The following is a 17,315-nucleotide window of genomic DNA, read 5'->3' as shown; positions in this document are numbered from 1 at the left end:
TCTTGAGACGTGTTATTTTATTGTCATTGACAAATGAGTATCTAATTAACATATCATCGTGTACTAAGAAGTTCAATAAATTTAACAATGTTATTATTAATATATGGACCAAGTTAATAAAAAAAAATTTAAATCAAACTTGTATATGTCATCATACTCTCCCGGAACAACCCACCCCACACAATGGAAATCAAAGTAAGTCACAATCAACAACACCATTTACAATCCAAACCTAGTCTGAACTCAAAAGCTTTTATTTTATGTGCTTACATGTACACGTTATAAAGAAAGATAAGACTCCAGCTTTATATAATTTATTACGCAGCCAAAACATTTCAGCTACCTAGCCATGAATGTGTTTAGACTCTGGTTTTATTTACAGTTTTAAGGGAGAGAGAGAGAAAGGGAAAGAGAGATAGAGAACGGTTCGATTATTGTTTAAAAAATTTAAAAAAATAGATCTTTGGTTTAAAAAAAAAAAAGTTAAACGAAACCGGTTTTTTGAATCGGTTCTACAAATATATATTATATATTAAATAAAAAATAATTTTATTTTAAATTTTTATTTGTATCAATTTTTAATGTATTATTAATAATGGTCAACGGATATGTATAAATATTTAATTTTTATTTGAATAGGTATTATTTATATTTATAATTTAATTTAGAAAAAAAATAAGGTTTAAAAAACAAAAAAAAAGAAAAATCGATTAACCAAGAACCAATTTTCTCTTTAAACCGATTCGGTTTTGTTCAAAAATTTTCTAAACTGAAAAATGGGTTCGGTTCATAAAACCGATTAACCGACACCCCCTCCTGACGGTCGAGAGAATGATTGACAACTGGTAAGAGTTGAGACAAAGAAATGTTAATCAATAAGATTGAAAGCAACCTAACGCGCTCCTCGGAAAACAATGAGCCCCAGGTACTGACATGTGGCCCATCTCAGATTGAGACTTGTTATATTTCAGGCACGCGGCTCATCTCATATCTCTGTGGTTTTCCTTTGTTTAAACTCACTCTCTTTTGATTTTATTTTATATTCTTTTACAAAAATCCCCCCACAGACGACCGTTATTCTCCCATTCCCACACGCTATGCAATTGCGTAGTTGCTAATTCTCGACCACAACACCCTGTCTACGATTAAACAATAGAATCCAACGTTTATTTTACTCTCCCATGTTTAATTGTTAATAGCTTCCTATTTTTAAGATAGACAAAATCTTTGTAATCTTTCATTGTTTTTACCACTTAATTTCACTCTCTTTCTCTTAGCATTCAAGTTATGGTGACATTTGAGATACATACAAAATTATAATATTCCAAATCATTTGACGTTTTGAAACTTGTGGAAAACAAAAACATAAAGCATCTTATAATAAGTTTGTTTAAAGGAAAAGTAGCTTTGAAATGAATCAGATATCTTGTCTAATAAATTAAAAAGCAAAAGAAGGGTATTTATAAAAGATGGTTGGTGGGCATGATAATGAATAGAAATTCGTAACTGTAAAGAAATACGTACCAAAGATCACGGCTCTATATATAGTATGTAATAATAGTATATAATTTCTGACAATAGACAACGCAACACTTCTCTCTTCCCGGAGCCACACAAACAGAAGAAATTTATCTCTGAGGAAGTGGAGAAGACAACAAGGCATAACCAAAGCCAGGAACAGCAATAAGGTTAACACCTTCAAAATATGTTGATGTGTTTCCGATCACCCTTCTTTCTTCTTGTTTTTCTTTCTTTTGTTCTCTTTACATGTCAAACTTCTGCAACCTCTTATACGCTGCGCATTGCAGGTATTGTATCCTCTCTTTTTTTTTTTTTTTCAGATTTGTTGCTTCTTTGTTAATAAATAAAGTTTGTGTTTTTCTGTTTTCTTTATGAAAAAAAATTTGGATTTTTTCTTTGGTTATGTAGAGAGCGAGAATGGTGAGGTGGTCCCTTGGAAAATAAGGAGGTCTCTTGCAGATGAAACGACAACAGGTAACTCCACTTTGATTTTGGCTGCACAGAGAACACAAAGGAGAGACCCTCTTGAAAATTTTAAGAAATATACTGGAGGATGGAATATCAGCGATCAACACTACTGGGCTGTGAGTTTTTTTCCATTTTCTTTTTTCTGGGGAATTTTTTTCTTACATTTTTCCTCAAATAGGGTTTTACTTTTTATTTTTTATTTTTTATCTTGACGAATCGTTTTTACTCTACGTTTTCTTATATTTACATGACTTGTGGGTTTCCCATGTCTATAATAGTGTTTATTATTTGTGCATGTGTTCTATTTTTTTCTTTTTGGTCTATAATGGTGTATTATTTCCTAATCTATAATGGTGTATTATTTCCTAATCTATAATGGTGAGGTGCAAGTGTTATGATGTTTTAGTATATAATCTTTTTGAAATTTGATTTCTTTCTGCTATATGGTTATTTGCATATGCATCCGTTGTGAATTTCTGGAGCTGATTTGCTTATTTGTTGATTATGTTGTATCATACTGAAATGTTGATACGAAACGTGTATTTTGAGAGTTATGATTTCTTAGGATGAGTTCTAGCCTGTTGTCTCTTAAGGTTTCTTAATTTCTTCTGTGACTCTGATTAGTTTTTACTATGCAGTCCGTTGGTTTTACTGCGGCTCCATTCTTTATCATCGCTGGAATCTGGTTTGCTGTCTTTGGTTTGTGTTTGTGCTTCATATGCCTCTGTTATTGCTGCTGCCAAAGAGAGCCTTATGGCTATTCTCGATTATGCTATGCCCTGTCCCTTATTTTCCTCATATTCTTCACCATATCTGCAATGTAACTCTTTTACCCTCCCTTGTCTTTTTTATTATATCATAATTTTCCATAGATGCTGTACTGAGATGTGCTCAATGTTGTTGTTGTGGTTTGCAATTTTTAGTGTTGGATGCGTTGTTCTATACACTGGTCAAGGAAAGTTCCACAACAATACGTTAGACACTCTTGATTACGTTTTGAAACAAGCCAATATAACTGGTGAAAACCTAAAGAATGTGTCAGAGTATCTTTCTGCGGCTAAACAGATTGGCGTAAATTCAGTTTCTCTGCCAGCAGATCTTCAGAGTGGGATTGATGCTATTGATGCAAAGATCAACTCTTCTGCTACCACTCTTTCGTATCAGACTGAGAAGAACTCGAAAGATATAAAGGATGGATTGGATAGCATGTAACTAGATACCCTCTAAATTTCCTTGATGCTTATGATTTTTCAATCATCAAATTTATATCTGGTTTCTGTGCCCTGCAGGAGGTTGGCTCTTATAGTTATTGCTGCTGTAATGCTTTTGCTGGCATTTGTTGGGTTTTGTAAGTCCTTTCTTCCTTATTTTGAGGTGGAAACAGTAAACTTGTAACCTTTTATAGTTAATCTTATTAGCTTATGGTATTTTGACTATTATTGCAGTGTTCTCTATTCTTGGATTGCAATGTCTTGTATACTTGTAAGTGACATATCTTATTTTCTGTTTATCTGCAATGTGAATCATTTGATTTCTGAAGCAGTAGAGCTTTAATTATTTGTACCTTTTTCAATGAACACTTGTATAATTATAACTGCAGCCTGGTGTTCATTGGGTGGCTTCTTGTTGCGGGCACATTCATTTTGTGTGGTGTATTTCTTCTCCTCCATAAGTAAGCTCATTTTGTCTGTTTAATAATTTTGCTTCAGATGAACTTCTTTTTCGGTCTTTGTATTAGTATACAAATAAACCTGAGCCTCTATAGGTATTAGAGCTTGATGGCATATGTGTTCAGAAATATTATTTTGACAAAAAATTTCTGGTTTTATTACATATTTCAACACTTAAACTGTTCTGTTCTATTTTCAGTGAGATATACTTGGACACATGTTTGTGTCTCCCTAGCAGTTTAACATTTAATACCTTGAATGGAATCAAATTTAGTCTGTACAAAGAAAAATTGAGCTGATAGGATTCCATTAAAAAAAAATCTTTGTGGATATAGTGTTAAAGGAATTTTCAATTATGACCAGTTTGGCTTATGAACTGAATTGCAGCTTTATGACAAACTCAAATGTCACTTGTTGTCTAGTGTGTAAATATGCCTTTCTGTTATCAATTCTTTGATTACAATAGCAAATATGGTTTGTGAATAAATAATTTTAAAAATCAAGTTGAATGTTATCTTACATTTTTAACTCTCTTTTTTTCATGCAAACACGCAAGTGTGTTGTTTCATCTGCCTCAGAACATGTTGTCTGGCATCTAAAACTGTCTGACTTGTTATGTAAGATTGATATTGGATTTTGTTTTTCAGTAATATTTGTTGTAACTCAGACAAACACTATGCTTCTTTAATCCTGAATCTAAATTCTTTTCCTATTTCTACTAGTGTGGTTGCAGATTCATGTGTTGCAATGGATGAGTGGGTCCAGCACCCCACTGCACATACAGCTTTAGACGATATACTTCCATGTGTGGATAATGCAACCGCCCGAGAAACTTTGCTAAAATCTAAGAATGTCACACAACAACTTGTGGGTGTGGTTGATAGCATCATCAATAATGTTGCCAATAGCAATCTTCCGCCACAAGCTGGACCTTTATATTACAATCAGTCTGGTCCAATGGTACCTGTTCTTTGCAATCCATTTAATTCTAATCTGACGGATCGCCAATGTGCGGATGGTGAGGTGGAGCTGAGCAATGCTACAGAGGTAATATTATGAATCATGTGAAATACAAGGAAAAATTCCAAAAGGCTTTCTTAAAGTACTACATGACTAAGTCTAAACATCAAGGGAAAGCCTAATCTAAACTTATAGCTGATCACATTTCAATATAAGAATGTTGACCTAGGTTTTGAGGTGTAGTGAAGTATTTTGAATATAATTGGACTACATTACAATGTTCATATGGTATAACCCAATGAGTTGAGGGCCTCTAAATTTGTATAGATTTAAAAAAAAAGAACTCTTAGTATGTCTCTTGGCGTTTCTTATGTACCAATATACTTTCCAAATGCATTTGAAGGAATATGTGGAAATCTCTGTTTGAAACAGGTATGGAAGAGCTATGTTTGTGAGCTGTCAGCAAATAACACCTGTGCTACTACTGGTCGGTTGATCCCTACCATGTACAGTCAGATGTCAGCTGCTGTGAATGTGAGCTACGCATTGTATCGTTATAGTCCATTCTTGGTTAATCTGCAAGACTGCACTTTTGTACGTGACACTTTCACAGTCATAAGTAACAAATACTGCCCTGGTATGCGGCGCTATACTGAATGGATCTACATTGGTTTAGTAGTGGTATCCGCTGCTGTGATGTTTTCACTGATCTTCTGGGTGATCTACGCGAGGGAGCGTCGACATCGTGCTTACACTAAAAGATATGTTGCTAGAACCCACGAAGGCATAGAGAAAAGAGATCTTCAAAACTAATAGTAAAATCTTTCCTTGTACATTCTGAAGTATTAAATATAAACCTCTTCTTTTTTTCGGTCCGAATATACGGTTGTAACTTTTATTAGGCACAAATATTTTGCAGTACCTTCTATGGTAACTTAATAGCACTATATCAGATTATATATGTTAAATTTTTGGAAGCTACTGTAGGGATATTATGTCTTGTACTTTGCCTCCTAATTTTTTGCATGTTTGTTCAGTAGAGTTGTCTTTCAGGCTTTACCCTGAATTAATATGGTCAGAAATTTTTTAATTGAGATTGGAAGGATCTAGTGCTTCAAATCCACCTTTTTTTTACAGAGTAATACTATTCTTCCAATGATATATACCACCAATTTTGGTGCAATGCAATTGATGATAAGATAATTTAATCCACCTTTTTTACAGAGTAATACTATTCTTCCTATGATATATGCCAATTTTGGTGCAATGCAGTTGATGATAAGATAATTTAGACCACATTAATCATTTGGGAATACTAGTATTACTCTAGAAAAATGTAAATATTTTTGTAGGCTTGATGTGAAACCTAATCATTCTTATCTTTATCGGAAGCCAAGTGGGTTAACTCTGGCTTTCAGCTTTGAATCCTGAAAGGAAGAAGCCAATGGACGATGCTGTAATGTAAATAAGCCATTTCATATAAGATCATAGACATAAAGATAAGGTGGGGTTAGAAGCAAGATCATATATCCTTCCAAAAACAACAGATTCAATAAAGATGAAGAAATCAAAAGGCGATTGACTAGTCGAATTACCAATGTTTAAGATAAAAGAAATCAGGAACTAGATGATTGGGATATGTTTGAAAACAGAAAGCACACGTAACCTTATTATATTTATATATATAATAATGGATTAACATTACATTAGATGTCCTACTTTTCCCATACACAAACACTTGTAACTCTTTGAGTGAAGAAGTAAAAAGCAGGATATCTTTACTTTGATAGAATTCAAAGCCACATCCCCAGTTACTGTAAAACTTGTGGTTTCCAATATGATTTGGTAAGATGTCTAAATCAGCTTCTGAGAAAAGGATCCGTCTTTCATGGAGTTTGCTCATTTCGTGTCAAGATTTTTGTGTGGATAAAGAAGCTATTAATGGCATTAAAATAATTCTGCTGGGGCTAAAGAGGAATTATAAGCTAGGTTGGCGTCAATTCATTGATCATCATTCATACAAGTCATGCCCCCACCCACCCAACTGCCCCTCTTCCAAGATCTCTCTCGACCCTCGTTCTTCAACTCTTCTGTGCTACTTAAAATCAAACCGTGTGGGGTCGGTCTCTTTACGTTTGCGTATTAAAGAGAGTTGTATAAAATAGAGTAAACAACACATTCTCACCCAAGGTTTGACGAAATCCCAAATTGGTACTACAGGTTCTATTTATTCCAGATTTTTACCTTTAAAGTAATGGAAAATTGTTAGATATAACGATTTAGGGGTAAATTGGTCATTTCACAAAGGAGGCGCACATTAGCAGATCGTCACCCCTAGCAAAAATCTGGTGCACGTTAGCAACATCACCGTCGTCGTTTTTCGCTCTTTTTCGACGATTCTTCCACCCAAAATCACCCTTGTCACCACCATTCGAACCCTCATCCTCCCCTCTATAAAACCATACCCTTGACAACCCCTCATCGCCCGCCGATCTCCAGCCACGACAGCCACTACATGCGACTGGTTTTCGTCGGTGTCCATCGGCGAATGGCCACTAAACGGCTGCTGGGACATAGGAGTTTTGTAGATTAGGAGACGCTGGTTGCAGTGGTGATGTCGAATTAGATTTTCGTCATCGGAATCGATCGGAATCCGGTGAAGAACGACGAAAACCTAAGCTTGATGGCATCGGCAATTAGAGGGCCCAATGAGTCAGGAACCAGAGAGGTTTTGGACGACGGATGATGGGGAAGGTGATGGAGGTGACCAGGGGTTTCACCGACATTGGAAATAGCCCAGATTCGGTGAAAACCAAGACGGTGCACAGTCACTGAGGGTGTAATTAATGTAATTTCAAAATAAGATGGTTAATTTTATAATTTTTGTAATTTAAGGGTTAAAATATAATTTATTAATTTAGGGTTAAAAGGCATTATGGTAATTGTATCCTCACTATCCTAAAAAATGTTAACAGTGTTATTTTAAGGGTGGGAATATGGAATAAATGGAACCTGTGATACCAACTTAGGATTTTATCAAACCTTGGGTGGGAGTATGTCGTTTACTCTATAAAATATAAATATAATACAGTAAGATTACCAAACTGCCCAGTTTTACTTCTCAATAAATGCATTCTGCAGTGAATTTCAACCCATTATTTTCACCTTATGGTAAACGAATCGTCATAATTTATGACATTTATTTCACCGTTTTGCATCATTTCTTATCCAGTGCCTGGCTCATTATTTGAATGCAGCTTTTAATACATTTTCAATGTTACAGTAATGGTTATAGTTAAAGTATTTGAAGACATAGCCTCCCTCAGTAGAATGCAGTGTCCATTTGACCACAAGATGATTCTTTATTTGCAGTCTTTATTCCTTATACAGGAATAAATAGTCAGCCCGCCCTTGATTGCCAAGCAAGCAGTCAAGAAACAATAGAAATGGGCAACAATTTCTAAGGCTCTTCCCTCAAGCATATATACAAGTACACAATATTGTATAACGTTACACTTGTTAATTTTGCCCTTGTTAAGCGAAGCGCGTGCATTAAGGATAGAATGGTATTTCTTAATTAATTAATCTAATTTGATTATTTAATGTTATAATATTACGTGCCAATGGGTTATAAAAACCTCATAGCCTCAAACTCCCCATCAGTTTGCCACACCAAAGAGTGAATCTTGTTGACGTTGAACAATTCCATGGCCTCAAAAAATGCATCTTCAAATCATTCAAAGGTGAGAAGATGCTTATGTTCTCCAACCACACATCCAGGCTCATTCAGATGCAGCATCCACAGGAACATTCAGACCAGGTCTTCATCATCAGCTTCTATTCCATCAAATCGGTGGGAATTCGCTTTGATTAGCGCCAAAGCTAATACACTCAAGGCATTTCTCCTCCAAATTATCAAGCCATCAAGTCATGATCTTCAAAGAAAGAGGAATTTCCAGCCTAAGCCTTCCAGGTTTTGCTTGATGAATGGCAGTCGAGATGGGGTTGCAGTTTCTTGATCATCATCCATCGATCATCACTTATAGTTCTTTCTTTTTTGTCAGTTTCAAATGATTTCATCATCAGTTTGACACCGTTTTTCTTTCTATCTTACTTGATTATACGCTTTCATATGAGGATATTATATTCATATGGAAAAGCTGAGTGCATCGGTTTGTTAAGGATCAAGTATGAGCAATGTTTATATGTATATATATATATATATAGTTAGTTTGATCTTGTATCTTCTTTCTTGGCCTTCATATTTTAGAGTTTCAACCAGATGTTTTTCTTCTTCTGTTTGTTCTTTCCATAAATTCATGTCATCAAAAGGAGGAGTTTCAGTTTTAAACAAGACGTAAGGGAAAAGGGTTACGTATGTCAGATGAATAACTAAACACACCGATTTCTTCATATAATAATGAAACTGATCATACGCGCGCACAACTATTTACTTCATATCAATAAGGAAGAAAATACTTTATTTTGCTTTTACATTTCTATAATATAATTCCCCCCACAAGTTGCTGTTTTATATTGAAATCTCATACTGTGAGTGTGATTTATAATGGCATGGAGACAACACTCATAAGAAAGCTGAAGTATACATCCATCAAATTAAATTCAGGGGAAGAATATAATTGGAACCACAAGTTAAATTCAGGGGAAGTATACACTTTAATTGCCAAAAGATTAAACAATTATGGTTTGGTAACTATGCTGTCTGCAGATACAAATGAATGAATTAATAAATGCTTAGTCTTAGAAAAAGATTGATGATGATATCATATTATACTTAAAATTAACCAATAGTGGTTAAATCATTCATCGGATCAACTAAACATGCTAGCAAATTCAACAACCTCTCCTCTAAATTAAATAGAAGAAATTGTCAATTTTGATGATCTCAGTCAATTTGGTTGAACACTAGTCTAAAGTATTCCCATATAATTAAAGAATCATATCTTCTTCTACTAGTTGTTCGACCTTTCTTTTTCTTAAATAAAGTGAAACACAACATCCCTCAAGATGGGTATCCTAGCAATTTCCCATATAATTTCTAATTTTTATTTTATTTTGAGTACTAAATAGAAAGCGATGGAGAGATGATGTATATATTATAGTTGGTTCATCCAAGAAGTATCCGATGGGAGGAGAAATATCTAAGTAATTGATAAAGAAGCTTGACCTTTTGAGCTGGCGAGCAGCCTCCAAATATTATATACCAAAATGTGACCCCGGAGTATTCCAAAGTTATGGCCTTCCCCACCATGTGGAGCCTTTGATTGACACATTGTATAGAAATTTCAAAAGCTTAAAGAACCACAAACACAAGTGCACCATTTGCATAAAACAAACAAGACAGTAGTCATGGAAGAAGTGTTATGGAGTTTACAGAAATACAAGTCATGTTTACATTAATGTAGACCTTTCGTCCAGTAGTTGGATTAATCCAAGTTACTACCACGAAAGGTTCTTCATTTGTTTTTTACTTCTCCTTCCTTAAGAAGGAAAAAGATGCCACTTAATATGGCTCCAATTGTTGGCCTGTCTCCATGATTAGATCCCATAAGTGGCAGTCTTATGCCTCTGATAATTGATAAAAATATTGAAGTCATGAACATGAATGCTTTGATTTCAGATGAAAACCAACAAAGGAATGGTTATAATTGAATACCTTAATAATTAAGGTAAGAATAGACATGACAAAAGGTGTGATATAATTAAAAGATTATTTTCAAAGTTCAAAGCATCTTAATCATGTTCAAACTTGCATTGATTATATAAAGAAACTTCTTTTTTATAACGCGTTTGGCATACATTCTAAAAAGAAGATCATTCGGTACTTCACAGTTTTGGACCCCCATTGATATTAATGCTTTTCAAGGGAAGAAAAATAGAGCTTCATATTGTTGACTCAACTTTAGGGTTATGGTCTCTTTTGGCAAATATACAGGAAACTTCTCAACTCCATTATATGCGTCGCCTTGATTAATCGTTGGCAGGTCAATCCGGAATAAATGCTTGACTTGTAATTCCTCTTTTTAGGTACACATGAAGCAGCAATTTGCAAATGTTGGAAGAAAGTGGCCGGCCTCTAGACGTACAATTTTGCAAATGTTATGGCACTTGTAAAAATTAAGATGGATGATTGTTTCTTTTTAGGTAGGCATTAGCTGGTAGTGACACTTCTAAACCAACATTTTGGTTTTGGTGATAATGGAGGAATTGATGAATCCAAGAATGAAGATTTCTTCCACTTTAAAAACATTAATTAGATCTAATTAATCTACCAACCAAGTATGACGACGATTGCCACTTACTAAATGCTCCAATTAGTTATTAATTAATGATTCCAATCAAAATACTTGTTAAAGCATCTACAGATTTATATTCTACTTCATATGGTGCGGCGAGGCAGGGACAATTCTTTGAGAATCAAAGCATGTTGCTATAGCTTAAGGAGAAAGAATGAAGCATGATTATTATTATTATTATTATTATTATTATTAATCAGCCAACATACAGATAATTATATAAGTTTAATGATTAATGTCCACCATTAGCGTTTAAATTAAGTATGCACACAAATACAATTTATCACTTAATCGACAAGATTGGTTGTCACTGGCACCTGGACTATTATTCTATATACTTATAATTTAATTTTAATCATATTTGGTGGGTGTGAAACATGTACCTCATCAAAGCTATTAACTTCAAATATCACTCATATATATAGCATGATTTCCCAATTATATTTTGTTACTATTTCTGCAACTAAAACGTAACAACTGATATCCCAACTAATCAATCCAACTCCAAAATCATAACATATATAAATTATGCATTAACACTATCCAACCTATATCACCCCACCATGGTTCCATTTAAATATAGTATTAGTGGTTGGATTGGAGCAATTTCAATATAAATTATACAAAAAGCAAATCATAAAGATCTTCCAATAATATTCAGCTTTCTCTGCCCTAATAACAAATGACTAAAAGGAAAGAAAAGCAAAGTAAAGTTAAGCCCCATATATATATACACACACAGAAGTGAGGCATACACGTTTTTCTAATCTTTAATTAAGTGATAATCTTACGATTTTATTCCATTGATTAATTGCTAATTGGAAGGACGGTCACTTTATTGACGAGACTTTGTCAAGCCATACATATGTTCATTGAGCTACGTGTGTATTTTGTAGTTTAATAACATAGGGGAAGGATCATTAAAGAAAATATGAGAATCTTCTAAAGTCTTTGATCTGCATAAACATTATTTTAGTTAAGTGCTTTCTTTGTAAGCACTTAATGGGATCACTGCAATCAATTGAATTGTGTGAAAAATGTTAAGAAATTGTGTTATCCCATCAATTTTTATATATTTTTTACTCTAATATAACAAGTTTTTCCCAATAATTTCACAAGTCAACATAGTTATAATTACTTACTTATAAATTTGATATTATCGTATCCGAAACAAATTAAATTTTATGATCCTTATCCTCTTCCCAGTGATAAGAGTCATAGTGCCATTGATTAATGCCATCTCCTCGAAGGTCAAACTTCCATTATTGATATTTACTTGGGATTGCTTATCCAATCCTCACAACAAGGAGAGAACCTTTGATTATATGTTTGACGAAAGCTCATACTCTAGAACCATCAGGTACAAATATTTTTCTTTATTCCTATTAAAAACAAGAAAAACTCGATTAATGTTGTTGTTTTTAACAAAACAAATAATATAAGCAATGAGGGTATTATAGTCACAGTGTCTCATTTTGAAATATTGAATACGTGGCTCCTGAAAGCTGTTTCTGTCAGAAGACTGGAAGTAGAGCCCATAGCTTTTCTTTAAAACCGTTGGATATTATCCAAACTGATGTGCTCTGCTCTTTGCTATGTGCTAACCCTACCTCATCCTTATTCACCCAACCTACACCTCTGGTTAGGTTAAATGTCTTCAACGCACACCACAGTCTCTTTACACTCTTTGCATCCATATCCCCATACTTTCTTTTATTCTTTTAAATTCCATTTCCTTTTTTCTTTTAATAAAAAAAACAACATTATAATTTTTTTTTTTAAATTCTAAAAATCCTCAAAACCTGTTAATTCCTTCGTCAATCTAATTATATTCAACTTTGAATTTTTTTATGGTCAAAATATTCTAATCTTATGTGTGTCAATAATCATATATAGAGAAGTTTAGGGTTAAAAGCACAATATTGTAGAAATATTATACCTTAATAGAAAAAATGTTACCGTCTCTCTCCTCTCTACTCCTTTCAAAAATCCTATATATACATAGCTCGACTGAAGCTAGGTTTGCCAAACTGAAGAGCCAAACACGGCTTCTAAAGAAAATTTCTCTTCTCTCTCTTTCTGTTTATTGCAACAAAATGGCGGCAACCTCTTCTAGAAGATCATCGACTGGACCGGTTGTTCGTTCACTCTCGCCTTCCGGCAGATTCTACAACTCTCATTACACATCATCATCCTCTTCCTCCCCTGCTTTCGCTTATTCAACCTCCAGTTTCTCTTCTAGATCTTCCCCTTTCTTTACCAGATCTGCTTCTCCAACACGTGTGAACCTCTACGGTAACAACAAACCGATTCAGTCCACCTCAGCTCACTCAGTCCAGTTCGTATCACCTCACCGCGCCATCACTTCTCATAACATAAACAACAATCAAGTTAAAGTTCAGGTATTGAAAAATCAAGCCAAACCGAAGAGGACGTGTATGTGTTCTCCTACAACGCACCCTGGCTCCTTCCGATGCAGCCTCCATAAAAATTTTAATTCTTCACAGTCTCAGGCTACCAATTCACCAAATAATCGGCTACATGCTAGGAGATCGGCTATGACAAACTCGCTGGTTAGGATTGGAGGAGTAGAAGGGGATTTGGTGAAGAGAGCTTTGGCGGCTTTGATTCGGCCGTCTTCTCACCAGCAAAGACGGCGCGCTGCTTTCCAGCCTCGGCCAAGCCGCTTATCTATCATGTCCAAAGCTCAGGATGATTTATGACCAAAGATCAAATTCCTGGACTTGGACTCTGATTTGTTTTGTTTGTGTATATATAGAAATGTGATATAGAAATATAATATAAAAAATCCGAGCTATTTATTTTGAGGCGCTTAAGGATTAGATCTAATATTAAATTTTGATATACCTAAAACTAAAATCAAATTATAATTGGAGATCAGCTTCAGTCCAGTTCACTACTCTTCTCTCTCTCTCTCTCTCTCTCTCTCTCTCTCTCTCTCTCTCTCTCTATATATATATATATATATATATATATATATTTGCGTGCTGTGTTTGGCGTTTGGTTTGACGTTTGTCGTTTATCCGTTTGTAGGGTGTTTCTGCATTTACGTATCGTGAATGGCGTCGTTTCTGTTCGGTATTCGTTGGATCTCTCCCGTGTAGCCTGGTGGTATGTGTTCTTTTTAAAATTTTCTTCTTTACAGAACATTTTATATTCTTTAATGTTTGGATTTTTTTGTTTTGCAGGTAGGGTGTTAGTTCATGTTTGAAAGCAGCCTAACCTCGTTGCGTCCTTCTGGATATATATTCCCTTTCGGGATTGAAGATGGAGTACCTAAAATTAATTCACTGTGGATTAATCAGAATTCAGAACAGAATGGTTCAAACCAAGGACAATAATTGTGGGAAAAATTGGTCATATGGACAAGTGTCCTGAGAAAAGTAGGATGGTCATCATGTAATTGATGAATTGGACAACCATGTTATTGAAAATGTTAAAAGAACCTATTTCTTAGGAATTTTATTTTAACAGAGTTAACATTACATATGGCTAATGGAGGATTTAGCATCAACATACATTAAACTGATTGAGAATACAATGAGTCGTGACCACCAGAAAGTGAAGGTGGATGGATTAATTGGATAGAAGCCAGCTGCACGAGAATGAGATATTAACTCTATAAAACAATTAGTGTAGATATTGAGGATTGGTTTTGTCCCTATCTTATCAAATACAGAGAGGTCCCATCCCTTATCTACTGAATTACTTTATTGCCTTTGCCTAGAAAAACAATCCCGGGAAGATAAGGTTGTGAAAACGAAAGGTGTGAAGAAGGAGATGGCTTTTGGTGATTTGGTCGTTGTCGATAGAATAGATGTTTCTATTTTTATTTCCTGTAAAGCCATCAAAACGGTTATAAAGTGGAAAATGGAAAAACAATTATATTCACTGAGTAGACTTAATTTGCCAGAAAATGGGTCCCTAAAAAAGCAAAGGTTTCTTAAATGGCGGGGGACAGCCCACATGAAAGCGAAGCAACGATGAAGGATAACAGGTTGGGGAGGGTTCATCAAGCACTATAAACTAGCAGCTGCATATGGGGCCAGGCCATGCCATAGCATAGCATAGCATCTATAATATGGTAAAACAAAACATAATACCATCAGTATTTAATTTTAAGGTAATTTAAAGTGCAACAGAACAATACTAATTTCTTTTATAGTCAGATGGACGTCCACATTACGTGTAATATTCCTAATTGACATTATAGGTAAAGAAAGAACAAGATGTGATCTATATATCATGTGAATAGAAACTCAGAACAAAAAGGAGTCGAGTCAGAAATGTGGATATCTGAGTCAGGAATTGGTGTTTGGGCAATGAGAAAAAGAATCTAGAACCGATGAGGTTGGATATGAGATTTTGTTAGTTTAGTTGAAGTGGGTCCATGTAGTTGGATCGGGTGGGTTAACAATGCATCAGCCACATGGAACGATGATGAAATTCATTCTGTTTCTTTGTTAATTTTCTTTAGAGGATAAGGATAGAGTTTTCTTTTCCTGTCAAATCAATGCTGTTTCTGCTTATAATAATGTTGTATGAGCTGGCAACGCAACCGTGATTAAACAACTCCATTTCTCTTGTCTGTTTGCAATGAACTCAGTTTCTATCTACTTTTTTATTCTACATAGCCATCTGAAGAAGATATATATATATACAATTACAAACCTTCGTTTGCCATCAAAATCACCAAGGTATATCATTCCCTGCATCTGCATGCATGTTTATGATTTGCTCTGTCGACTACTGGCTGTCAACACATCAATCATTTCAGAGACCTACGTTCTTTACAGGCGAAATTCAAACTTAACAAATACTCCACTCCACTGTCATGTCATGAGGTCTTGTCTATGCTAACATTTTTGACAGGATATCATGGGTTTAGAGAGGTGGAAGCAAATCAAAATCTTGTTAAAGTTAATCCATTTCCGTGAAGGTTTTGATTTGTCTTTCTTAGCTGATATCACGGTAATTAAAGAGGTTGGAAACTCAACTGTTATATAAAAGAGAAAGTCCATGGTACATATACATGCAACTGGATTTTGTGACTTTAAACCCACCAAGAGAGTTTTCAGATATTGCTCCTATCATACTACATCATCTGCCAATATTCCAAAACTCATCGAGATAAAGCTGCAACTTAAGGTGTCAATAGAATTGATTGTTGACCAGTTGTACATTTAAGAAACACAAAACAAAAAAGTTCAAACAGTATATGTGTTACCATGAAATCGATCGTCCTATGAAATAATTACTCATCTTTACATGAATCTTATTATGCCTGAAAAATAAAGGGATGATGTAACATCAGCAAGCGTACAAAAGTCAGAATATGGAAACACTTGCAGCGTGCTTTTGTCAGAATAATAGGTACGCGTCAGACCAGCCAAAAGTTGTGGTGATCCTATGTGTCTAATTCCTGCACCAAATCGCGTAAATCACTCTAGAAGGTGGGCAATGTGACATAAAGAAGTATTTACACGGTTAATCTCACCAACTCACAGATCTAGTAATCATTAGCTCAATGCATCCCACTATAAATTGAGAGTTCCTCTCTCATTCAGGGGATTCGCTCATTTTTACTCTTGATTAGCTATTATCTCTGTAATGCAAAAGCATTCTCTTTCTTATACTATCACTTGAAGGCCAGTCAGCTCATGCGACCTGACCTCTATCATTAATAATATAATAGTGGATGTAGGACTTGCTTCCTTAGCATTCGAACCACTTTAAAAACGCTTTTCTCATTGCATTTATCCTCTTTTCTTTACATTCACGTGTGTCTTCTGAGCTAGCTCAGCGTTTCACACGTGCATTTCATTGATGTCAAAATCACGCATCAACAGTTTGACGCTAGAAGGAGGGCTTGATTTAGTGTTCATCCTTCATCAGGAGAATCTCTCACTTACCGGTCCTACAACAGCAAATGGCCCGCCAACCTGAACCTGAGCAAACCAACCAAGGTGTTGGGGGAACCCCCCAAGTCCGGGGGGTACCTCTTCCAAAATACCCTCAGTTCCGCAAGACGTTGCAGGGGATATCCCATCAAGTTCACAACTTGACCCTGCCATTAGAAGTTACCTGGAGAGGTTTGACAGTACTCTCCAAACGGTCAACCGAAGGTTGGATCGTTTGGACCAGAGCGTGCCATCCAAATCAGCTGGGGCGGTGCAACCACCAAAAACACCTGTAGGTCACGCGAAAGTGCGGCAAAGGGAAATAGCCCGTGTCACGAGCACTGCAACGTGTAGACGAAAGGGTAAGCAAGTAGCAAAAAATGGGCCTATGGGCTCCAAAGGCCCAGCGAACACCGACTGCGTCCCAAGTAGAATACCAATCTCGTTAAGACTCGGTG

The 17,315-nt window shown here is 35.3% G+C and overlaps 2 protein-coding genes across 2 annotated transcripts; both read left to right on the top strand.

Moving 5' to 3' along the window:
* Positions 1–1,550: 1,550 nt before the first annotated feature.
* Positions 1,551–5,600, top strand: LOC116135871. The gene is made up of 9 exons (XM_031421578.1): positions 1,551–1,808; positions 1,930–2,105; positions 2,628–2,809; positions 2,913–3,197; positions 3,279–3,337; positions 3,435–3,471; positions 3,590–3,661; positions 4,382–4,706; positions 5,052–5,600. The coding sequence occupies exons 1-9, from the start codon at positions 1,706–1,708 to the stop codon at positions 5,430–5,432; spliced, it is 1,620 nt and encodes a 539-aa protein (XP_031277438.1). The 5' UTR covers positions 1,551–1,705; the 3' UTR covers positions 5,433–5,600.
* Positions 5,601–12,943: 7,343 nt separating this feature from the next.
* On the top strand, positions 12,944–13,773 carry LOC116135870. Its single transcript, XM_031421577.1, has one exon. The coding sequence runs from the start codon at positions 13,033–13,035 to the stop codon at positions 13,657–13,659; it is 627 nt and encodes a 208-aa protein (XP_031277437.1). The 5' UTR covers positions 12,944–13,032; the 3' UTR covers positions 13,660–13,773.
* Positions 13,774–17,315: the final 3,542 nt, after the last annotated feature.

Source organism: Pistacia vera, unplaced genomic scaffold, assembly GCF_008641045.1.
Source record: "Pistacia vera cultivar Batoury unplaced genomic scaffold, PisVer_v2 Contig304, whole genome shotgun sequence".
Classification (NCBI taxonomy): Eukaryota; Viridiplantae; Streptophyta; class Magnoliopsida; order Sapindales; family Anacardiaceae; genus Pistacia; species Pistacia vera.
The sequence above is the reverse complement of the archived record's forward strand: the minus strand, read 5'-3'. Positions and strand labels throughout refer to the sequence as shown.